A 26,941-nucleotide genomic window follows, 5' to 3' on the forward strand; every position below is an offset into this window, starting at 1 on the left:
TTGATAGATATACATTTATACCATTTTTTTAGGGTACTGAAGCCTTTAATTCCAGCTATTTTTGGCATTCCAAGATACATAAGGGGGTGGATAACCCACCCCTGAGACCAATAGCTACCTCACAAGGATCAAAAACTCAACCATTGGCTAGATACATGGACACAAAATTAAAACATTTTTATCCTAGATACCCACACGTACTGGTGGACTCCTGGGATTTTTTTAACACAATTGGTACTAGCCTTTATAAAGATAACATTACTTTTCTTTCCATCAACATAAATGATTTGTTTTCAGAAATACCCCATTTGGAAGGCTTAATATGGTTTAAAAAAATGTTTTTGGAGTTTGGTTTGTTGTCTTTTGATGAATTTAAACTTGTTTTGGAAAATATGGAGTTGGTACTGAGATATAACTACATTTATTTTCAAGGAGATCTGTACCACCAAACAGATGGCGAGGCTATGGGTTCGGCCTGTGCCCCTATATATGCCAACATTATTATGTTGTATTGGGAGCAACAATTTGTATTCAAATCTGAATTTTACCAGTACATTTTGGGGTATTACAGATTTTTGGATGACATACTTATTTTATGGGAAGGAACAGAAAAATTGATCCCAGAATCTGCTGTGTTATTTTTTCATTCTGTTTTGTCTAAATTAAATATTTTAAATATACTGGTGGAGCCTGCCTGTGGAGTTATTTGGACTTTATTCTTCTGAACAGAAGAAATTTAAGGAGGGACTGCCTTCATTGGTATCAGCAGGGTCAGTGTTGGTACTTTTGGTCTTGTGTTTGTGCTGTGCTTTTGCGGATTACCTTTGCTCCTCACTCTGACAAGTATGTTGAGGCAGAAAATGTACATACAATAAATGGACTGTGGGTCCCTCTTGACAAGATCTTTCACTTCATTTCAATCATTCATAAAATGTAGACTGCTGACTGCTTTTTTATGAGCAAGATAAAGATACTGTTGCATCTTCAACCATGAGAATTAAGATCCCTTCATTGGTTGGGTCTCATCCATCTGGATAGGAAGTTCTCTCAGTCTTAACAAGCTTGCAATTCTCACAGCGAGAAAGGTAAACAACAATAAAAAAAGAAATTGAACAAACAACACAGCCAATAAAACATTTAATATACAAAATAAATAAAAGGTGAGCTCTTTCTTGTATACAGTACTTCTTCAGACCAACTAACAAAAACTTTAAACTTCATCAATAAATAATCAAATCAATTAACAAATCAAACTCTCATCACTGTTACCATAGTGACTAAGTAATGTTTAAGCTTCCATTAAGGTTTAAGTGAAATATTGTCATTTAAACCAAAACCTCTATCTGCCTGCTGGGTGATGATCCATTTCAATTCATTGTTTTCTATTTTATTAACAACACATCCTCCCCTAATACTCTTAGAAGTTAATTGCACCACTCTAAAGAGAAAAGTATGATTATTATTACATGCAACATGTTTATGTAATGCAGTCGTGCTAGCCGTCCTCCTATTTTCACCCAGGTGTTCCAAAATTCTTTCTTTAAGACTACTATTAGTCTTTCCAACATAGAAACATGGGCAACCTCTACAAGTGGCAAGGTACACCAGATCTTTACTTTTGCAATTAGCGTAGAATCTAAATTCATACTTAATATTAGTAGTGGGATTTACAAAAACATGGAGTATCTAAAATAAAATCACAGGACTTACATCTAAGGCAGGGGTAAGTACATAACCTAGAGGACAATAGTTATTCTATACATTAAGAATTGTGTTTAAAGCAACGTGTCTGCTTAATATTACTTGCATTTTTAAAACAGAAACTGGGTTGCATCCCTACAATCTTTCTCAGCCCTTCATCAATCAGTAGAATGAGCCAATTCCTTTTTATAACCATACAAACATCACTCACATTATTAGAAAAAGTAAGTCCTGTTATAGGTTGTCTACAACTTACACTTTTAATAATGTCAGTCGTCCCCTTCCTTTCAGACAAATAAGGCCTCCCTTGTGTTTTCCTCAAGTAGATAACCTTTGCTAAAACATCAACTTCTTTATAATCATAAAACTCAAAACTAAGGTTATCATAAATATTTTGCAGACTATTGTTATCTGTGTATAATCTAGATGCCTTCAAAAACTGTCCTTTAAGTATGTTCCTATAAATATAATTCGGGTGCATACTAGTCTGATGTAATTTGTTATTCTTCCAACAAGATTTCCTATATAATTCAGTTCCACACATATTGTTAGCATACTTATAAACATGAACATCAAGAAAATCTATAGAGATAAAAGAGGAAGAGACAGTAAACCTCAAAAACCCATACTACCATTAAGCCCATACTACCATTAAGCCACAAAGGGTAAAAACCAAAACCTTAGATTCGATGGCTACATTCCCATTTTTCCTACAAAAGGGCTTGATTTAATCTCTTCATTCACAATGGTGATTACTAGTAGTAGGAGCAGGAGTTACAGTGGTAGACTTAGATCAGTTTTAAGTAACGTGTACATATTCATAGGACTCTTCATTATGCATTTAGAACTCATTATAATTGCCATGGGTGCACCATCCTGTCATTCCTCAGCTGATAGGTTCACAGGTAAAGATTAGGCCAGCTGCATTGTGGACCATTTTAATCCAATTTCCCTTTTTGTGCTCAAATTAAATTATCCCATTTGCATACCTCTCAACTGTTCAGAATTTTGCAGACTGTCCAGATATTTGTCTCATATTTTTAGTTTGTTCCTTGCAAGATTTTCGGTTTTCTAGCAAACCAGTGTGGATTGATATCACTAAATAATGACAGACATTTGAGTTTCAGACCTCATATTCTTCAGAAAATACATGTTAGTGTAGAACCTGTTATTCAAATAACATTCTAAATTTATAAGAGTAACATTTAAAATCTGTCCCTATTTTTAGACCTTTGTCCACCCATTATTTGTGTCTTTGTCCAAATTTCTTGGGCTAAGAGACTGAGAGGTATGGCCAATTGATTAGAGACTGGCCTTACCCATCCCATGGGTGACAATTATACATTACCCATAAAGAGAATAGCTGGGATCATACCATAGACAATTTGAGGGGACCCCTGCATGGGATAGAACATTTAGGAGCTGCCTCTGTCCATTAGTAGTACAGGAGGCAATCCTGGGGTTAAGTTTCTCCTTACCATCCATAATTAGTTAAACTTGAATATGGACAGGAATTTACTTTGTTTTATGTGAATGTGGATTCTGCTCCAGAACAGATGTATCCTATGCATAATGTACCTGTCCCCAAAACTGTCCTGTTGATGTTTCAGAAGAGTTTTAGACCCCTAGACTGAGTATTTCTTATGGAATTTGACTTTCTAATATGCAGCAAATCCATCAGTAGTGGGTCGGAGGATGTCTTTTATGCCAGATACAGGTTACCTCTTAGCAGTCTGTAGGATACAGAGTATAGTAACAGGGCTTTGAGTCGGTCCATGTGTGACATGTTGTTTAGGTTTTGTATCATATTAGTAAGGTATTGCTGTGGGTGTTGCAGCTGTTGCATGTGTCTGGGCAGATACACGTCAAAGTTGACATTATATCCAATGATTGGCCTAATAAAGTCTGAGTAAAGGGAGGACAATGACATTTCTAAATCTAGATATAATCTCTTGGTTTCCAGGCTGTGCAATATAAAAGGACTTTCTTACAATAAGAGACACACATTGATCAAAAGTTAGGTCACTGTGCACATATGTTCCCAAATCCTGAATAACTGGCTCAACTCGTAGGGTCATATTGTCAATGTGGTAGTTCCCTTGGGTGGATGACTTCCCAAAATTATTTGGATGTTTGCCATTTTGTAAAGTCCAGACTATACATACTAGAAATTTACACAACAATATGCTGCCAAGGTCTAGTACTCTACAAGGTGTAGTACTGCAGCTATGACCCTACCAATGTTGCATGGTTCTTCATGTCCCACTTGTCATACTTCTGCCTAATTACTCCAGTACGTCACTCACCATTTCTGCGGCTTTCCTAGCATTGTGCATGGCATGCAATCCAGTGAGACCACCTCATATTATTTTGTTCGTGTTCCTGTTGCCCACATCAAATAAATAAATGTTTTGTGTTTTCTGATTCCCGTCTAATGTTTTACATTTATTTGCACTGAATTTATGATGTCATGTTTTAAAACCATTTTTCACAACTTTCTTTCTCTGCCACATGTTCAGCATTAACCAGCTTACATCAACTGCTATAAACAGAAAAGGGCTTATCCACAGCAATGACTCTGGTGCACCCCAATAGTCATCATCATTTCATGGGAGTGAATGTTTGTAACCCATTACCATCCTAATGTCTAACCTATATAGAGCAATCTAAAACTCATTTTAAACTTTTTTTTTTGCTAAACCTTTTACAAGACACAGCACTGTGTTCAATGCCCGCTGATCATGAAGACTCATTACATGACAAATACACTGCAAATGAAATGTGTCCATAGGCATTCTTGTTGCTAACAGACCCTTCACTTGGCTACTTCATCTGATACAGATTTAGGCTATCATTTCCCTTGATTCATGAACAAGTCAGCTTTTTCAGATGATGTCTACTATTTATGTTAAACTGAAGAAGAAAAATACCAGGGAGCAGCTTCATGGTGGTTAACATGTAAACTTTAATGTAGAAGATACGACATGCCAAAATATTGTACCCTGCCATTTTTCACAGACATGAAGAAGTGGTATGATGTCTTGTTTGAGTGGGAAAGGCGGCTCTACAGTCCCAATTTTCAGGCTGTATCAAAAATGAACCAAGTCACTATTACAAATGTCTTAAAGTTTCTTCACTCTCCCAAAATGGCATTCTGATAATCAGATGTATGACAGTCATGCTTCTTTACTTTAGGCACATTTCTGGGGTAGAGGGAGATTATGAAATCTACATACATGTATTGAGCAGTCCTCTCCAGAATGTCAATGTGAACAATTATCACTCTGTTATCTGGCATCAATTGTGATATTGTCCAGTTTTGCCCAGCCATTACAGTCTCCTACATAGATTTTTGACAATGTGAGAACAGCATGCCAAAATGTTTTATAGTTAAATGTAGTTTACTATCGTATGGTTGAAGTGGGTTCAGTCAAACCCACTTCAGTTGAAGTCTGGAGGTTGAATGGCGAAAATGTTGAACTCGACATTGTCGAAGTACGAATCTCACCCCTATCTCGACCCATGTTAAAGCCCGTTACGAGGGTGAAGTCAAGTCATATTTCGACAATGTCATGATTCGACATTGCCGCTTTTGCCGATGTGGGTCGATGATCCCATCATTCGATGGGGTCCAGTTCGACCTTACTATAGTAAACCGTTAAATGTAACTACACTTTATTATTTTGCCCCCCCCCCCAAATGCACTGAATGCATAGTACTCAAGATGCAGTGAAATGACTACAAAATGAATCATGCACTACTAAATATTCAATTAAGCATTCTGACTGATGAAACTTACCCAGTAGCGTATCCCTAACAGAGTAGTAATGAAGCCACACAAAAAAGTTGTAGTAAGACACATCTGCAACTTGAGGCTCAGTTCCATTCGGTCCCAGCAAACTAAGCCAGTGCTGCTTTGCTATGACATAATCTGGATGGATAGTTGTTTTGGCACGATCAAGTGCATCCAAGAATTGCTCCAGTTCTTGTGGAGTCAAGGAATGGATATCTTTCCGAACAACTGATGTTTTCTTTTGGTCACAGTTAGACCCCATCCACCCAAATTTGCAGTCCCCACAATTGAAGCCGGCAAAGTTTCCTGAAAGGCAAAAAAAAAGTTTAGCCTTTTACAACCAAAAAGGTGCAAAGCAATTATACTTTTAAATTATCAAAAAACAAACAAAAGTATAATTTTGCTTTCAGCACTATTAATCACAGTCCTACCCAATAGCCAAACGTAAACTATGATCAAAGGAGGCATTTAAATCTGTTCAGTTAGATGGCTATATGTGACATGCATAACAGTTTATGAAAAATGTTGAATTGTAAAACATTCTGGATTCAACAGCTTTGCATCAAAGTACATGATATAGCAAGCATAACTCTTTGAAAGAATCAAGGGCCAAATATAATACAAAAGAGAAATAAAAATGATTCAAACCCAAATGCTGTCAAAATAAGTACATCCGCAGAATATTGGAAGTGGTCTATAATGTAGAAAATACTACTTAATATATTGGAAAAATGTACACTAAGTAAAGAAATGTTTAAATCAGATACAGAGCTTGCAGTCTCACTGGTTGACAGACTTTTAATTACAGAGTGACAAAACTGTCATGGCCCAAACTACTAAGGAATCCCTTATCTGCAATATATGTGCGCATATACACACAGTTGCAGGAGATAATTGCAATGGTTTTTGAGTAGCTTAAAAATTTAATATTGTGGTGCATTTTACCACAATATATTATACTGTGTAAGTGAGGAGCTGGTATATATAAGGTGGGGGTGGGTGCAGGGGGGCATGACCCACTGCAAAAAAAGTTTTCTGGAGGGCCATTGTATGTTTTTCAGTTCACTGTTTTTGATATTAAATTTTCAATAAGCAGTGAGCCAAAAAATGTTCTTTGAGTTATAGCTAATCCCACACAAACTCTCACACACATACACACACACACACACACACACACACACACACACACACACACACACACACACACACACACACACACACACACACGCACACACACACACACACACACACACACACACACACACACACACACACACACACAAATGCATCATAAATTTTCAATAAGCAGTGAGCCAAAAAATGTTCTTTGAGTTATAGCTAAGCCCACACAAACTCTCTCTCACACACACACACACACACACACACACACACACACACACACACACACACACACTCCTACATACACATACACACATATAAATGCATTCATACACCACATAGACACACACATACACACACACTCACGCACGCATACATATTACAATATATACATATATGTACTATACATATATATATATATATATATATATATATATATATATATATATACCCATATGTTCATAGGTTCATAGGATGATACTAGGCTATTGGCCCAGAGGCCCTTATAAGCCTAGCCAAGAATTTCACCCATGTTCCCACAAAGACAGCACCTGTTTCCCCTGTCCAGCAAGGACACAGGTGGGATCCCAGGGGTATATTTTCTGTTTCCCATCTAGTTGTCCAAATTCCTCTTAAAGAGGGCTAGAGAGGTACTCTGCTTGATATGGACAGGGAGTCTATTCCACAGATGGGAAGTCTTTGGGACACAAATCTATCTTGCCAACAAGTTCTATTAATGTCACAGACCAGCTTGAGGCCTTGAGTGTGGATTGCGTGAGTGGAGTTTGATTTACGGATATGCAGCAACTCCATCAAGGCTGTGTCTGAGATGGCCTTGTGTGCCAGACACAGGTCACCTCTGAGCAGTCTGTATGAGACTGAGTAGAGGGACAGGGTTTTTAGGCTGTCTGTATAACATAGCTTTTTGAGACCCTGGATGTTCCTGATAAGGAACTTCTGTGGTCCCTCCAGCTGCTGCATGTGCTTGGCAAGCTACATGCCAAAGGGGGCATTGTACTCGATAATGGGTTTGATAAGTGAGGAGTACCAGGATGTTATGACCTCCTTGTTCCTGGATGCAATACCCTTACTTATGAGGTGGGCCATGTAGAAAGCCTTCCATACAACGGAGGCAATGTGGTAGTCAAATGTCAGGTTGCTATCAACCTGGGTGCCGAAGTCCCTCATGACAGATTACGTGCTTAGTGCATGTTATTAATGTGATAATTAGTGGGATGCCATTTTCCTCAAAGGGGATAATGATGCATTTCTTGGCATTCGGTTTGAGGCCATGTTTCTGGCACCAGTCATTAGTTTGGGTAAGACCCTCTTGGAGGATGTTCACATCACTAGGGGAATTTAAGACAACACCCAACTTGCAGTAATCTCAAACTTCATAAGCCACAGACCACTGGTTTTGGTTTGCACCTCAGAAAAATATATCCCAAACAGCAAAGTCCCCAAGACCAATCCTTGGGGTACACAGCTCATTATGGATCAATGACTAGAGGTGGCTTCTCCTATTTTGACTGAGTGGGTTCTATCCGTGAGCCAGTTAGCTACCTATCTGGTAACATACAGGTTGATGCCTAGCTGGGAGAGTTTATCTATTATGCCTGAGTGGGGAATAGTGTTGAAGGTCAAGGTAGGCAGCCTGCACCATCTTTCCCTCATCCATGGCTTTGGAGACTGTTTCAAAGAAGTCGACCGAGTTTAACAGGCATGATCTCCCTTTGACAAAACCAAACTGTGTGGGGTCAAGCATTAGGAGGTTGCTAATGCCCTTGTTTATAAGGTCCATGATAATGCGTTCCATGGCCTTGCAGATCAGGCTAGTTATGCTGATGGACCTATAATTACCTGGGTCACTGGACACTCCACCTTTGTGTAGAGGGATGACAGTGGCTGTCCTCCATTCAGCTGGGATGAAGCCAGTGCTCAGGCTTTGGTTGAATAGGGTGCCTAATGGAGCTGAGAGCTCATGCCAAAGTTCATGTAGAATACAGCCAGGGATGTTGTCGGATCCCATGGAGACTGCACTTTTTGTCTTTGAGAGGACATTAAAGACCTGCTCTCTGGTGATGAGGGGAAGGGGGCAGGTGCTGGGGATGTCCTGGTTTACTGAACCTGTTTGCCAGCAGGTTGGCTATATCTACAGCATTTGTGTATGTGGTGTTAATGACCACCAGTTCAGAGCAGATGTGGGTGTTACTTTGAAATTGCGGACATATGTGAAGAAGGCCTTGTGATTGTCCTTAGTGGATGTGGCTAATTTGGACTTGAAGTTAGCCTTACAGGATTTCATCAGTGACCTTATTTGCTTGTTCAGACAAAGGAGAGATTGCTTCCAACTTGGCACCTGCTCCTTCTTGGTCCTGGACAGCAATTTTTTTCCTTTTTATTATAGAGTTTGTTTATTGCTGCTGTCCACCAGAAAGATTTACTCTTCCTTGAGGAAGATGATTTGGTTCTGTCAGGTATTGCTGAGTCCATACAGCTATGTAGGTGCTTATATAGTCTTTTAGTGTAGGCTTAGACATTAGTGTTAGTTCCAGCTGAAGGGATGCTGGCTGTGAAGCTGCTTATACCTGCTCTCAGTAGATTGTAGTCAGCTTTAGAAAAGTTTTTTTGTTTGACCCTGACAAGGGAAGGGGGGGGGGGGATCAGGGAACGTGGTGACTTTGAAAGTGATAGCTTTATGGTCTGATCTTACCAAGGAGGATGACACTGTATGGGTGCTACAGTGGCGACTCATGTTGGTTAGGACCAGGTCCAGGATATTCTCACCCTTCGTAGGGGTGTTAACCAGCTGATCCAATGCATTGGCACTGATGAAGTCTAGGAACCTCTGGGTGTTCATGTTTGGGCTAGAATAAATCTTCCATGCTATAGCTGGGTAGTTAAAGTCACCCAGGATCAAGGTAGAGGGTTGAATCTTCATGGATTCAAGTAAGTCCAGATAGGTGGAGTGGGCGTCCTGAGTCATGGTTGGGAGTCTGTAGCTAACTATGATTTGAGTAGGTGTTTTGTCAACAGGTAACTGCACTTGGAGTGTCCCCTGTGCATCATAGAGTTTGACCAGCCTGGAGGTGTGTATGCCTTTGATAAATATTGAAACTCCACTTGTAGCCCTCCGTTTGGGGTCTGAAAGTATGGTAGGATGAGTAATCTTGTAAGGCTGGGTTGCCCTCCACAGATTTGAGCCAGGTTTCAGTGACTGAATAAATTTCAGCATCCTCCAGGGCAAGGAATGCTTGCAATGAGTGCAGTTTCATCCTAAGACCCCTAGCATTTAGCAGCATGACCTTTAAATTTCATATAGAAGAATTTTTCATGTTGGTAATTTTGTGCTCATGACTTTGCCTAAATAAAGCACTATGGGGGAGGCAAGAGCCTTTGCCAAGCCAGAAGCCTGAAGCCCAGGGCGACAGATGAAGACCACCTCTGGCAAAGCATCATGGTCTGTTAGTCATGTCCTCCCAGGCAGTCAGGTACTGGATCCCCTTGCAATGACACCAGATAATAGCCAATTGTTAAAGTCAATAATTTTCTGTTTGTATTGAGACATCATTCTGGGTGATGGTAGGATGCTGCTTAAGCCCAGGGACATACCTGCATGGGACACATATTCAGGAAGCTCAATCATGTCTCTTTTCATATAGTCCAGAGAGGTATGTCTCAAGTCATTCACACCAACATGGACTATGACAGAGTTATAACAGCACCTGTTGTTAAAAGACTTCAGTGCGTGTGGGATATGGTGGATTTTAGCACCTGATAAGCAACTTACAGTGACTTTCTCCTTGTCTAGCCTGATGAGGGACATATCTGTTTGTCTCATGATAGAGTCACCTATGACTAGTATGTTGGGTTTGTGGCTGGGCCTAAGAGGCTGTGAGACACACTGGAGTGCAATATGTGTGATGCTTGGTGCTATGCTTTGTGATGTTAGTGTGTGTTTTTGCTTCAGACGTCTCTTTTGTTTAGGTATGTTTTTGTTGAGAATCTCTACATATGTAGGAGTGTGTTGTACAGGTATAGGTGGTGTTCATAGTGTTTTTGCAGACAACCTTCTCAGAGCCAGATGTACTGGCTTGTGACTGAGACAGCAAGGATTCTAGGTTCTTAATGTAATTGCATCTCTCACATATTGTGTTCCTGGGTGGTAGTAGTAGAGGGTTGTCAGTGTACATAAGGCAGTTGCTACACTGTCTCAGGATGCCCATATCAACCAGACTAGCAGGAGAAACCATAGGAAATTGTCCATCCATGGTTGTCAGAATCTGTGGAAGAGAGGTCAGGGATAGTAGTGTGGGTACTATCTCAGGACAGTACCTGTAGTTGTGAGTAGGGCTGGATAAAATCAATACAGTAGCTGCAAGCAAAGACCGCACATACACAGGAGTGCTGGTAATGGAAACATGTAGCATATACTCATATGTATACACATATGAGTACATACATTCACATACACACATATATATTTACATTTGTTAACTGAGTAAGTGTACTGGTCTGAAGACCCTTTCAGGGCTGTTTTATAGATATGTCTACGTGTGTGTGTGTGTGTGTGTGTGTGTGTATATATATATATATATATATATATATATATATATATACACACATACACACATACACACACACACACACACACACACACACACACACACACACACACACATACATGCACACACACACACACACACACACACACACACACACACACACACACACATACATACATATGTATATTACTTATATATTACATATATAATATAGACACACATTTATATGAATGCATGTCAGATGTTCACGCTGATATATATATATATATATATATATATATATATATATATATATCTATATATATATATATATATATATATATATAGAGAGAGAGAGATGGAGAAAAAACTGAATGAAAAAAATTGGGTAAAAACATCAATCAAAAAAACTATTTTTTCAGGGTAGAAAGTCCCCTCTACACTCCCCTCATTCCCTGCTACTTATATATGCCAGCTATTAAGCCAGTATTTCAAGCACTTGAACACTTGAATGTAAACTGTACATACATATACTGTACAAATGTATACAGTACCCTAAAGCTGAGAATGTTAGACAATTGAATCAAATAAAAAAATAAGCTTCCAGATTTTGGAAATAGTGTCTATGTACATGTAGCCAGAAACCAAACACTCAGCAAAACATAGTGAATGCTTTCTTCTGTTACATAAACTTAATATGTTTTTAGCATGTAATCAATTACATGCAATAAAATCTGTTTAGTAAGCTTAATGAAAAACACAAATATAAACATAGGGCTCTCTCTGACAGATCCACCATGACTAGCATGACTGATTTTTACAACACTGAGTCTGGCAGTATACAACAGACTTTGTTGTTCCTATAATGCACTTGAACTTAGCAAAACTGCTTGTCTGTCTCCCTCACCATGGTACAATATCATCAGTCATAGCATTATTGCTTATATACGGAAATGGATTAGCAATTTGCTACACAACATGCTACAGAGGGACATGCTTATTGATCTATTTTCTTTCTGAAAGCCAATAAAAAGATGCTTGCCACAGGACTATATTCTGTGGCCGATTTTATGTAATTATATTTTTCTTTCACAAGGATTCACATTGCTACTTATAAAATATGCAAATTATTGCAATTTTGGAGTCGAAGTAACATCCTCCTCCCATAATATCGATAACATACTCCCATGATATCTTCAATATATTCCAATGATATTAATAACATACTCCAGTTTATGCAGTATAAATCTGGGCTAAACATCTAGGCTGAGGTTTAATTGTAATAAATGTAAAATGATTCTTTTTCGTAATGATGACTTTGAGCATCCATAGAACAAAATTCACTGCATACCACAAGAAGACCAAAAACGAGTTAATGTAAAAAATTTTTTAATCTCCACTTTCGTAAAACACTTCCTCAGAACATACGTATATTTTGAGGAAGTGTTTTACGAAAGCGGAGATTAAAACATTTTTTACACTAACTCATTTTTGGTCTTGTGGTATACAGTAAATTTTGTTCTATATATTTTTTGGCTATTTACTTGGCCCTCGTGGTGAATTTTTTTTACTTAACTTTGAGCATCCACAATTGTTAAATAAGGAAGTCCTAGAAGTTGTTTATAAAGTAAATCAATGAAGGGAACTTTCCTCCAAGGAAAATTCCCTGCAAATCAGTCCAACGCATTAAAATAAGCTAGTTTACAGTTTATTTCATCCTGTTTGTTTACATTTAGAGTGACTCATTTAATGAATTTCTATTTATTCAACCTACAATTGAGTATAACAGTGTTTTTTTTGTGCTTCTAATTTAAGTAAAATTAACTTACTAAGGCTGTTATACAGGTAACAGTTAAAACTCTATATCATTAATTATCCCACAGTTGGAGGAAAGCTGTGTTTAACAAATAAAAGCATTTTATGATGAGGTATTAAGGGCTACACTGGGTATGGAACTAAAAGAAAACCTTAGAAATTGTCATTTAACTGTTTCCTAGATTGTCTTTTCAATATGTGATCAACTGCCAGTAAGTGTTAGAAGTGTTAAAAAATGTATACAGTTTAAATCCTTATTAGACAGTTGGGTATGGGACTGCAGGTACAGCTTCAGCTGTCACGTATCTGCATTCAGTCATGGTCTCAGGATTTGAACATAGGTAAAACCTAGCATGAAACAAACCAAATCATTTGTCTGGTATATTCATCTCACATTGCTCTAATAGAACACAAATAGCTAATTAATGAAGGAAACTTCAGCCTGTTTATTGAATTAGAATTTGAGGAAAAGGCATTAAGAGGTTAGATGAGATGTACAGTCTGATAAGTCAATAAAACTAAAACAAATATACTGCGAGAGGAAGCAGTCCAAAATAGCTGTAATTACCCTCTAACAAGGCCACTAAAAATATCCTCAGGCTAAAGGTGGTGAAGGATAAAATAAAAAGAACAAACAAGCAGATTGGTTGGAGGATGGTTAGTATGGCGGAGTAGTGAAGCAAAAGTATTGCTATGCTGTGTAAGAAAAAGGAACCAGTGATTACAAATTAAATGGCACATCCCTCTAAAATGACAAAAGATACAAAAACACATATTTGTGAGGAAACATCTTTCAGCAAAATATGTGCAGATATATTGAAACACAAAATATCACAGAAATCATTTCAGATGTGTAGACACCACAGTTGATCTTAAGTACAGGCAAACTAGGCAGCTACCTAAGGGTGTCATAGATTCTTGAATTAGTACTAGGCTAACTGCCCTTCTGGGCCATTTTAAGCCTTGCCAATTACCTCATGTGAGAATCAAACTCTGCACCTTGTGTCTATAAGGTAAACCCTTTTTACCATTATGCCAACCACAGGGGCACTTTTTCAACTCCCCCACAGCAAACAAACAAAAATGTTCCTGCTACAGCATCTCTTTTCAAAGTAGCCACTCTTGTGACACCCCATAAGGAAAGTGCTCCACAGCTCTAATTTTGTATGAGGGTCTATTATTCATTGTCTAGATCATGCGTGGGATGAAACAGGAAACCCAGACATTTTGAACAGTGGAGTGGTACTGGCTACAGTGACAAAAAATAACCTTGGAAGTCAGTAGCTAGTGGCACCATGGGGGTCTGCAACAGAATGTTGTGGTCAGGTGCAACTTACTTAGTGATCTGGATTGTAGCAGGCGAGTTTCATTTTATACTGACTGGCCATCAGATATTATGGGCATTAGATGGCTTTGCAAGACAAATTTAAATTTATGTGAACCGATTTGGTATACTTTATATTTTGACTGTCTACTACATGTGTGAAACAGTGCTTAAATAAATGAATTTGGTCATTATTACTTTCTATTTTATTACATTCATAGATGTGAAGTGTTTGATAGTCACAGTTTCTATAATTACTAGGTATGGAGGCTGTCTGTGGATAAAAGAGACTGACTGTGGCCTGCTGTTGTTTGTTAAATAGTCATTATTCTAGTTTTACAGATGTAATGTGCATTAGTGGGAATAAAGAATATTCTATAGTGTGTTTCTGTGAAACAAAAGTTAAATACGTTACTGTGGTTACTATTTTATCACACTCAGACATCAGGTTGTATACATTCAACAAAGTGGCTATGAATGCTGGGTACAGGGCACCATATTTGGTTGATAGTGGCTGACTTTGTTGTCATTTGTCCTTGCCCTTATTTTTATATTTTTATTTTTATATTATTTGTTACCCTTTTCCTGGTGCATATATCTACTAACATGCTGCATAAGTTTATTATAAATATAATTTTATATGTTTTAGGTCTATGGTTCTATATATGTATATATATATATATTTTTTTTTTCTTGTTGATAATTTACAAATGTGCGTTTACTACTTGCGTGCGTGTAGACTTATGTAGCACTGACGTAAGATAAGCTTCTTTATATATAGAGCTTTATTTATTGTTTTAACTATAATATAAACAGTGCATATCTTTTTTTATGCAAAACATACATAATGTATAAATGATTTTCATGCTTCATACAATGTGCATTAAGTGACCTGGGTCTGGACTATTACATAGTTTTCATGTATTGATTTTAGATTAGCGATCATATATGAGTTGTTATATTAGTGCATTCATTTCTTACAGTTCTGTATATTATTATGTGAAATTTCTTTTTTATGTTTTATTTTATTTTATTTTACTTGTTTCAATGTGATCTGGGTCTTGACCATTACAGGATACATGCACTGTCATTTTAAAAAATATTTTAAATTAGCTGCGGCGCTTGGATTTTGGCACCAATACATTGATTTAAATGTAGCCTTTGTCTTGTTTCAAATTGTCTGAAGAAGTCCCACAATTTGGTGGGACGAAAAGCGCTTTACAGTATTATTTGGAATAAACAGCATATTTTACAAAAGTTTGTTATCTCGTCTGGTTGTGAGGTGCCCGTGTCCACAGTTCTGTGTTTTTACTTAGTCATTTGGTCATGTTAAACAATCATTAATCTGGCTTTCCAGGATTATTACAAATTCATTTGAAGCAAGTTGGAATATATTGCTGAAGACATTTTTTCAGAGTTCACAACAACCTATGTAGAATTATTTACAGAAACACTGTGCAAGCATGTAAATGGCCACATAGTGGCTGCTGTACCTACTAGAAGTAAGTCCAGAACAAACTCCAGAAGCAAACCACACTGGTGGAATCATAATCTTTACAGACTACATAACAAAAGGAAAAAAGTAATGGCCAATGTCAGAAAGAGCAACTCTCATAATGACAAGAGCACACTAATGAAACTAAACAGGAAACTAAGAGGACTAATTAAATCCAACAAGGCTAATCACAAGATCAGCATAGGTTTTCAGGCTAAAGACAACCACAAGAGCTTCTACAACAATGTCCAAAACCTCAAAGGTAACACACAACAATGCACAGAACTGGTAGTAAATGGTACCACCTTCAATAAGCAGAGTGACATAGCGAATCTACTGGCCAACAAATTCAGCTCAAACTTTACCCCCCTCACAGTCCTTCCCTGCCACCCATTGTGAAAGCCCTACCAGCATAACATTCAAACTATCAGCAGGAGCAAGTCATAGAAGCACTCACTAGACACAGGCTCAATGGGGCCAAACAATATCCCAGGTCACCTCTTAAGTAGCCTGAAGCACGACCTATCAAGACTACTTGAGCACTTTTCAACTATAGTGTCAGGAAAGGCAATACACTAAGCAAATGAAGGACAGCAATGGTTATCCCCATTCACAAGGATGGACCATCAACAGAGACAACTCCGAAAACGACAGGCTTGTTAATGTGACTAGTCTAATAAGCAAAGCCATGGAACAAATTACCATGGAAATGATCAACAAAGACATTGGTAACCTACAAACACAGGATCCATCCCAGTTTGGTTTTGTCAAAGGAATGTCATGCCTACTTAACCTGAAAGACGTCTATGAGAAGGTTACTAAGGCAATGGATGAAGGGGAAAATGGTACATGCTGCCCACCTACACCTGGCTAAGATTCAACACAATACCCCACTCACATATTGTGGGCAAATTCACCGAACTAGGTATAAATCCCTACACACCTCATTGGACTGCCAGCTGACTCAAAGATAGGACTCAAGAAGTCAGGATTGGTGAGACCACCTCACCAAGAGGCAGGTCACCAATGGAGTACTATAGAGCTCTGTGTTGAGCCTAATCCTGTTTGGGATCTACTTCTTGGAGCTCAAGGCTAATGTCAAGGGCCTCTGGCTCACAAAGTTTGCAGAGTACTACTGCAAATTGGAAACTATCATAAATTTCCCACATGACACTAACATTCTGCAAGAGGGTCTAACACAGACAAATGACTGGTGCCAAAGCCACAGATTAAAACTCAGTGCAAAGAAGTGCATTATAAAGGTGTTTAGGTAAATGTCTACCCTGGCAAATGACTCCATTGATATGAAACTCCTAATTGTTTACTCAGGAGTTAGATATCTGAGAACATATGTAGACAGTAATCTACATATGAACTCAGATCTCTAACTACTGGGTCAACTCTTATGGGTGTCTTATCAATGGAGTAATTTCTGTCAGTGAGCTCTAAATAACAGGAAGCTTATAACAGTAACAATATATTAGCTTTCAAGAATTAGTCATTAGATGCAATTCCATGCAAAACCAAAAGGAGAACAGAGTATGTAAGCCTATGTTTAATTCATAGCACACACAACAGTTTTACTCTTCATAAACAAATGTGGGCTTCACATCTCACCTGAGCATGGTAATGCAGCAAGCAGGAGGATTTTGTAACATAAACTGCGTACCTTTGTAGTAATAATTTGAAGCAGTTGTCCTAAAACTGCAGCTCCTCATAATCAACATTTTAATATTTCAAGAGAATCAAACCCATTGCAGCTATGGAATTGTTTTTGATCTAGAGGTGTTTTTTTAGAAATCTACATAGATATACAACTACAAGCTGAATAGCTAATCCTGAATTATAGCCAATCATCTCATATCATAAAGGTGAAAAACTTTTTTTTTTCTATTTCAGTGTTTAAAATGAAGCCCTGCAGCCACATAACACCAAGAAATATGTACTAAAAAACATCAAAAAGTAAACAAAAGCATCAATGATGGAATTTGAAATAATACTTTGTCCACCTTTCACTCATTAAGTTCACTTAACTGTGCATCTGCAGGTTCTGTTGAAGAACTTGAGTGGTCACCGCTCCCGGTCACCAACGTTACAGTGTGTGGGGTCTGCCCCATGATCATTGATCAAGCTTCACATCAGCACACTGATCCTGGCCAAATACAGAACCAATTCTGCTCAAAAGGAGAACTACACTCTTTAGACTAGATTGCCTCCACTGTAGCACAAGCCCTAGGAAACTGAGCAGCTGCTCAACTAGAAGGCACCCAACCAAGAAAAAATGTGCAAAATACTACAAACAGTGAAAGCGCACACATCATTTTTAGTGCTTAACAAATACTGCAGGCAATACCTTTTCTATGTGTAATCCTAAGCTGTCTTGTTAAACAATAGGAAGTTGTTTAGACAATTAAAGAAGTAGAACTGTCAAACAGCATATACAGAATGTCTACAACACAACTAACTCGAGACTGGCTGATTAAACTTCCCCGACAGAATTCTAGTCTTGTTCTCGGCTCACAAATTACTTATCCTGGACAGAAACAGAGTACCTGCCAGTTCAACTCCAACTGGTAGATGAGTTAAGTGAGCTGATGTGCCAAAATGTAATTTTTATGAAAGGCTATTAAGGGAGAAAGTGGAAAAGTAGAATTTACTTTATAGTTTATAACAAGGAACATAATTTACAGACAGCTGACTGCTCAGAAACTATTAGCTATAAAGAGAGACTGGGCTTTAGAATACCTCAGGGAATTATCTGAGTAAAGATTCTCATGTGGTTAGCATATGACCAAAGTCATGCTGAAAAATAAGAATGTCAAAATGGAATGTTGAATAGGAATTATTTTTTTATTTTATATATATATGGTTTTGTTTTTTGTTTAATCACTGCATTTTGCTAATAGGACTCTATAAACAGCATATGAACTTTTCTCTGGCAGAACTTTAACACACTAATTTCACAAAAATGAGTGCATGATAGTCAGAATTATTCTGTCACTGTTGTTAAGCAGAGTGGGTCAGCTTGTTACAGACTCACATTACTATGTATAACACCTTACAGACTGAGATGTACTAAGACAAGGCCTGGTACTGAAAAGCATTTACTGTTCCAAAGCTGACCACTGATATGTGCAGCTCACCAGCTTCCCATCTGTAGGGTAGCTCTCACCTATGTATGTACAGAGGTAAGGACATTATGTAATAGATTCTGATAGGGCACAATATTTCTTCTCATTAGTGATTCCACAGATATTGCATCAGAAAAAAAAAAAAACATTTGAAATGAAATGGTGCACTGTGGCAATTGCTGGCATCCTAGAAGTAAAACGATGATGATTTCTTTTGCCCTTTCAAGACTATCTTTTTAAACTGATATATGCTGGCCAGCACAGAAACAGCAAGTAACTCTGAACATGATACTGACAGCAGCTATCTTCCATCAGTGTAAACTATGCTCCAATGTCTACAGTCACAGGCGTACAAAGTGACACAGTATAATCAATGCCAGATAATACCAGCATACAATTTACCACTGCTTCTCACAGAGTGTATGTAAAAAGCAATAGGGCACATAACTCTCAGACTAAATTTGTATAAGTAAGATGTTTCAATGTGAGCTTCCTTACTGTCCACTTTTTACACTGTAAGCCTAGCCCCTTCCTGTCTCCCCCATCACCTTGGGTTTGGCTGCATTTAGTTTACATAAAGTCACTCTACAGCATGACACTCACACATACGAATCACAGGAATTGTAGGGAGTTCAAGGCTACTGAGGCTTGTACCCGCTATGCCTTGCCAGTTCATACCCTAGACTGTACTTCCCTTCCCAGGGATGGCTATACCAGGTACACTTGTGATGAGTTTATTAATACCCATCCAATCAGCCAGGTCCCATCTGAAGAAAGATAAGTGTATCACACTGCTTTATGTTCATTGGGAGTCTATTCCAGAGAACAGGGACAGTTATGAGTAACAAATATGACTAGTTTGTTTTACTGACTTGCTGAAGCAGGTTTAGATCCCTTGCTCTGGTGTTTGTGGAACTGTTTGATTTGTGAAGGTACAAGAAATCATGGACCACTGAGACCCTGATTGCTCAAAATATAAAGCAATGGTCTCTTCTTTGGAGCCTATAAACACAGAAAAGAGGGAGAGAAAGATTTAGGGTAGTTCTGGGATAAAAATGGAAACATGGATTATTAAACATAGTCAGAGGTAATAATAATAATACACACAAAAGAAAAAGTAGGAAATGTGATTCTACAGGAGATAGTGACAACATAGTATACACAGCATGTAGAATTCTGTAAATAATGTTGTGTAATGTAGTACATTGACCAAGGAGTGCCAGATTACATCAGCATATTATTATACCACCCCATTACACATGACATTGTTTAGACAGAATACCATCAGATTCTAAGTGTACCACAGTTGCATGAGAATATGCCAGCGGTGAAACATTTCTGGTCTCTGATGAGCTTTAGATGCTTTGTGGAGGAGGATGTTGTAATTCAGAGGCACATTTCTCATTTATAAGCACTGTAATGTTCCTGGTATAATTGCTTTGAGCAGGAGTGCAGAAAAGGTATCCCTGGATTAATTATCAGGTAGGATTTATCTAAATACAATAATAAAAATCCCACAGAAAGATTGTGGTGTGGAGGTAAAGTAAATAAAAAAATTTGAAAGACATATAGGCAGAATATGTGCTGGCCTGGCAGGGTAGTGAAATGAAATAAAAGTGGATTTTAGTACCACTTGTATTGCAGAACTAGAAAATAAGTACTGGATAACATTGTCGCACTGGCTTCTAGTACCCAGGATGCAACAGCAGCAACAAGGGATACTGAGGGCTGGGGGGAGGTGTTTAGTTTGCTTCTTACCCTTCCAAAACACCCACTAATAAGTCATGCAAACAATGATATAGATATCCTCCCCCACTCCTAAACAAACATCACCAGAAGGAGGCCACAATGACTTTATTTCAAAGGGAAAATTACTATAAAAGATCATCAGGTATCTCATGAAAATGGTACCAGTCAGTTTTTTTCAGTGTCATGTGATCTAACAAGTAAGTAGCTTCGCCCCCCACACCCCCCCTTGTGGAGGGCTGTGCCCCCCACACCCCCCCTAACTATATATTCTAACTCCATGGTTGCACTACAGTGGGGGAAGGGGGCATATTCAATTTTCTTGCTAATAATACTTGTCGGGCAAATGAAGTGTCGGGCAAGTGAAATTTCAGTCAAATGGGGTCAGGAAAATGAGTGTCGGGCAAATGAAAGTTAGGTCAAAAGAAGTAGACCCGTCTGAACAGATTATGCCAGAACAGGAGGGAGGAAGGGAAGTCCTGGATTGAGACTCAACTGTGCTCTCCACCACTGTGACTCTTGTCTGATAAAGGGCAGCACCAGTAACTGAGACTCCAGGGAATGTAAGTGCTGGATCCAAAAATTCAAGACATACCACTGAATTTTCCTCATGTGGAGATGGGCCAGAGATATCATAAGAATCACAGATGCCATAAATCCAACAATTTTTAGGAATTCAGTTGCTGAGGTGAAGTTTCTCCTTGAGAATTCCTGAATTGCCACATGGTAAACCAGGATATTGTCTTCGGGGAGAAAAGCCATTCACTTGTTGGAGTCAATTAAGCATCTCAGGAAGATGAGTCTTTGTGAGGATGTCAGGCATAACTTCCGCAGATTCAACTTGAACCCTATGTGGGAGAGTAAGGCAGAGACCTTCTCTAGCAATTCCAAACACCTGGATACAGACTTTGCATAGATCAGCATGTTATCAAGTAAGGAAAGATTTAAATGCCAACAGTCTTACACTGAACCACTACTGGAGCAAGGCAGTTTGTAAACTCTCAAGGCACAGTAGACAGCCCAAAGGGCAATAAAGAAATGATAGTATGAAGCAAATGCAACAAATCTTAGATATCTCCAGAAGCAATGAGCAATGGAGATACAGTGATAAGCATCCTTAATATCCAGGGTCAACATGAAGCAGCAGTCCAGCAAAAGAAGAAGTATTGTCTGCAGAGTGAGCATCTTGAACTTGGGGACCTTGACAAAGGTATTCAGAAACAATAGATTCAACACCACTCTCCACAACAGCTCTCTTTTGGGAACCAGGAAAATTCTGGAGTCGAAACCTTTCATTCTTTCCAAAGGAGGGTCTAGTTCTTTGACCCCTAAGTCCAGCATTTGCAGGAGAATAAGAGTGAAAAACAAGGTCTAGTCTGCTAGGTGAGGGGGCACCCCTTGAACTAATGCAGATGTTCCTTCTAGTGCCACCTGTAACCTCTACCAACAATCCTGAGCACCCATTTGTCGGAAGCTACTGATGGGAAAACAGCCTTATTGAAAGCTAACTTTTAATATAGGGTACCCAATGGAGGACTTGGGAAAGATGGGTGCCATGCATCAGTATAGTCATAGGCTGGAAGGAGAGCTATTCTTTTTGGGAAAGGAACCTCTCTTATTAGGTTTGGAGGAGTTCTTGTCCTGCCATTTCCTTTTGGTGCCTTGGCTTTTGTTATCTGTGACTTCTGTTTGTTGGGCTGCCAAAAATTATCCTACCAATGACATAATCAGAATAAAGTGGAGCATTCAAAATCTCATTTTGTAACTCATAAGAAAAGTTTTGACTGTGCAAACAGGCATACCTCCTTATCACCACAGACATTGTTGCATTTCCAGAAATAGTATTAGCCTCTTCCAAGGCACTCATTAAATAATGTTTAGGCACTTGAGAAACATTGGACACAGTTTCTTTGACACAGACATTTTACTCAGCAGGTAACAATGCAAAAATTAATCTAAACAATACATATAACAATACATACACCTCAACACAAACTTCCACACAAAATATTGGTAGTTAAACAACTTAAAGGCTACCGTGCTGCTAAGCACCACCTTTTTCCCCTCATATTCTAGCCGCTTGGCTAGCTTATCTGATGTGACTGGGTTTGATGAAAACATGGTCTTTTTGTTAGAAGATGTCAATGGAGACACAGTAGCAGGATCCACAGATAAGGGGGCTTGGAAACCAGGTACAATCGAGCACACCCTGACAAAGACTCATTCAATAGAGGAGAATTACAGCCTTTCTTAAAAACATCCTCTAATGCTGGAATTAATGGAGGGAAGATTGCCACATCTGTGGACTCATCCTCCAAAAGATCATATATCTTGTTGACTTCGAGAGCAGCAAAGGATTTCTCCCAACTGAATACAACCCAAAATATACCCAGCATTTGACAAAAAGAAAACATCTGTTTGGTTTTCTGCACCTGTTCATCCTTAGATAAGGCTGACTAATCAGACTCTGACATTTCTGAAATGCCACATTACACTAGTGAAATAATCTCCGTGAGGATGCATATCAACACTGGGAACTGATTCTACACCCCTGACTTCCCCTGCATCTAAAGAGTTTGTTTCTCCCATACCTGAGCCAGACACTGTTATAGCCCCAGAGGATATATCTAACCTCATGTCATGCACAGTTGTGGTACTAACACTACACCAGGGGACCTGGAGGCAAAAGAAGGCAAGTGGTCCGATAGCCTGCTTAAGGCTACTGTGAAGTCACAAACCATAGGATGAGGCATATTTATTGACTTATTTCTATGTTCTTTAGGTGCACACAGAGTAGATGATGGGGAGCACTGTACATGAATCCATCAGCTCAGGGGACAATAAATTATCCAGCTCAATATCAAATAATGGCTGCATGGTCAGCCCAGTCAAAAGATGGACAAATCCTACTATTTATTTTTTAGGGATACTATTCTGAACACTGCACTGAGAAAATAATCAGTATTTTCAGTAACACCGTTCAAAGCACAAAATCCATGCCTCAGAACTTCCCCAGTTTAAGTAAATAAAGGCTAGTTTCAAACCAAATAATTAAAAACAGCCTAAAACTGTATTAAACAAGAAATAAATAAGAAACTGATGGAAAATTCCAGTCAGAACTATTTAACATATAAAATGGCACCAAAATTGCAATTTCTATGAAAAAATAAGTGAAAGTGCTATAAATCACCTCAAATGGTGCCAAAATTAATATCAGGTCTATTTGTGTTTGTTTGTCTTTCGGCTTTTCCCGGTTAGGGGTCGCCACAGCAGTACTCCGGTCTGCTAATGATTGGTAGTGGATTTTTACGTACCGGGTTACCAGCCCTGACGCACAACCTTCAACGAAAGCACGCCCCATTCACGTATGCCTCCACACAGAAGACGCTCTAGCTGAGAATCGAACGGGACAACATCTTGCTATGAAGCGACAACGCTACCACAGCACCACCACCACAGTAAATATCAGGTCTATTTGTGTAAGGAGTACTATTCTAAAGACTACACTGAATAATATAATAGATGTTTCAGTAGCACAATTCCAAGCACAAAATATGTGCTCAAAATTCCTCCAGTTTTGTAAAAAAAAAAAGGGTAATTACTCTCAGGATGAATGGATATAACCTAAAACAGTATTAAACAAAAAATAATTCATAAACTGATGAAAAAAATCCTGTCAGACATGTTTAACATTCAAAATGGCACCAAAATAGCAATTTAAATGAAAAAAGTCAGTGAAAATGCTGTAATTTATTGACATCTGATTAACGGGAAAGTCCAACTGGGTAGAAGCTCTTTTCCAGCAGCGGCCAGGGGAGTACAGTTCCAAATTATTAAGAAAACATTTTAAGAGCAATACTTTTACAATCTTCATAAATAAAACAAAAACATGTGCAGTTTCAATAATTATTACAAATTAGACATAATATAAAAACATGGGTTAAGAATCGATACAAATTATATGACAATCATTTAATATTTAGAGAAAAATTTAAACAGTTTGCAGAGAAATTAAAGCTAAGTTAGTTTAATATAAACAGGAATTGCAAAATAAAGTGAGGGAAAAACAGGCTTACTGTATATTTAAAAATAAAGTTAGGGAAAATAATTTGATAGATGTAAGGAAGTAAGTGAGGAAGGGAGAGTAGGGCAGTGTAAGCAATAAAAAGTTACTTGTTCACATTTAGGGATATAGTTTAATCTGGTTTTGAGCAAGAACAGAGCCAGATTTTATCTAGGAAGTCTTTCAGAGTGATTTTGAAAGATGTGAGGGTGGGCATTGACCTGATGGATACATAGGTTCATAGGTTCATAGGTTTATACTAGGCTATCTGCCCTAAGGCATTTATAAGCATAGCCCAAATTTTTGTGGCTTACGCCACCCCTTATATGAAAAAATACTGTGCCCATTAGTTTGTTGTGCCTCTGTCCAGCAGTGACACAGAGATGATTCCCGGGGTAAACCTACGATCTCCCATCCACAGGTCAAGATTTCTCTTAAACAGAGTCAGCAAGGTGCTCTGCCTCACATGGACCGGGATTTTATTCCACAGCATAGGGAGTCTCTGAGTGATAAATCTATCCCTCCAGCACGTCCTATTTATATCCGTGCTAAGGTTTAAGTCGCTTGCTCTAGTGGTTTTGGTGGATTTGGATTTTTTGAGGTGGAGCATGTCCATTAATTCCGGGTTGGACATGGCCTTGTATGTCAGGCACATGTCACCTCTGAGCAGACGGTATGCGACTGAATAGAGCTTGAGTTTCTTCAATCTGGCAGCATATGACAGATTTTGGAGTCCCTTTATCCTTTTGGTGAGGAACTTTTGGGGTCTCTCCAATTGCTGCAGATGTCGGGTGAGATACATCCCGAATGGGGCATTGTACTCGATCATTGGTCTGATAAGTGAAGAGTACAGGGGAACAATGACCTCACTAGATCTGGATGTGAATCCCTTCATGATCAGGTGGGCAATGTAGAAGGTCTTTCTAACCACTTTAGCAACGTGAGTGTCAAAAGAAAGGCCACTGTCAACCTGGGTCCCCAGGTCCCTGATAACCTCTTCTGTGCTTAGTGGATTGGCATCTATATGGTAGCTTGGGGTTACCTTGTTTTTCCCGAAGGGTATGACTATACATTTTTTGGTGTTTAACTTCAGGCCATGGCTCTGGCACCAGCTATCTGTTTCCGTGAGTCCCTTCTGAAGGATATCCGTGTCCGATGCACTTTCCACTATGGCGCCCAGTTTGCAGTCGTCTGCAAACTTTGTCAGCCAAAGTCCTCCCATGTTGGCCTGTACTTCTGAGAAGTAGATGCCAAACAATAGGGGGCCAAGGACCGAGCCCTGTGGGACACCACTTGTGACCGGCTTGGAGTCTGACACAGCGCCAGCAACTCTAACCCTGTGGGTTCTGTCCTTAAGCCAGTTTGCAACCCATCTTGTGACATATGGGTTTACATTTAAGCTGGTAAGTTTTTCTACAATACCTGAGTGGGGTATTGTGTCGAAAGCCTTTGCAAGGTCAAGGTAGGCTGTATGGACTGCCTTTCCTCATCAATGGCCTTGGTGACTGTTTCAAGAAGTCGACCAAGTTCAAAAGGCATGATCTTCCCTTGACAAAGCCAAACTGGGTCGGGTCCAATGTCTGCAAGTCCCTATATCTTTGTTTATGAGCTCCATTATGATCCTCTCCATAGCTTTGCAGACTAGACTTGTTAAGCTTATGGGCGGTAATTACCAGGGTCCGTGAGGCGCCGCCTTTGTGGAGTGGGACCACAGTTGCCGTCGCCACTCCTTGGGCACGTATCCTGTGGTAAGGCTGAGATTAAACAGCTGCCTTATGTGCGGGTTTAATTCCTCATTTAGCTCGTGTAGCACACAGCCGGGGACACCATCCGGTCCCATTGATGCTGTGTTTTTAGCTTTAGAGAGCAGCTTTCACCTGCGCATTTGAGATGTCCGGGAGGCTACACTCGGCTGGGATAGTTATCTCTCCTTTAGGGGAGAGGGGTGAAGTTTGCACTGAACCTGTCTGCCAGTATGTTGGCAATGTCTGTGGGTTCAGTGATTTTTGTATCATTTTGGACTAATTCTGAGCATATCTGGGAGTTTCCACCCAGGTTCCTAACATAGCTGAAAAAGGCCTTATGATTGTCCTTTGAATCCATGGCAATTTTTCTCTCAAAATTGGCCTTAGTTGATTTTATGAGTGCTCGTATTTTTTTACTAATAATGATCAGGGGTGACTTCCCTTTTATGGATTTTGTTCTATCAT

At 38.9% G+C, this 26,941-nt stretch overlaps 1 protein-coding gene across 1 annotated transcript in view; it reads right to left on the bottom strand.

Annotated features, from left to right (window-relative positions):
* DCT (dopachrome tautomerase) overlaps positions 1 to 26,941 on the bottom strand; it is a 220,206-nt gene that overhangs the window by 115,630 nt on the left and 77,635 nt on the right. The window contains exon 2 of the mRNA XM_044072999.1: positions 5,501 to 5,800. Within this exon, the coding sequence (XP_043928934.1) occupies positions 5,501 to 5,800 (300 nt within the window). The remainder of the gene's footprint in view (positions 1 to 5,500; positions 5,801 to 26,941) is intronic.

This window comes from Protopterus annectens, chromosome 5.part1, assembly GCF_019279795.1.
Source record: "Protopterus annectens isolate FY-2018-M chromosome 5.part1, PAN1.0, whole genome shotgun sequence".
Lineage (NCBI taxonomy): Eukaryota > Metazoa > Chordata > Ceratodontiformes > Protopteridae > Protopterus > Protopterus annectens.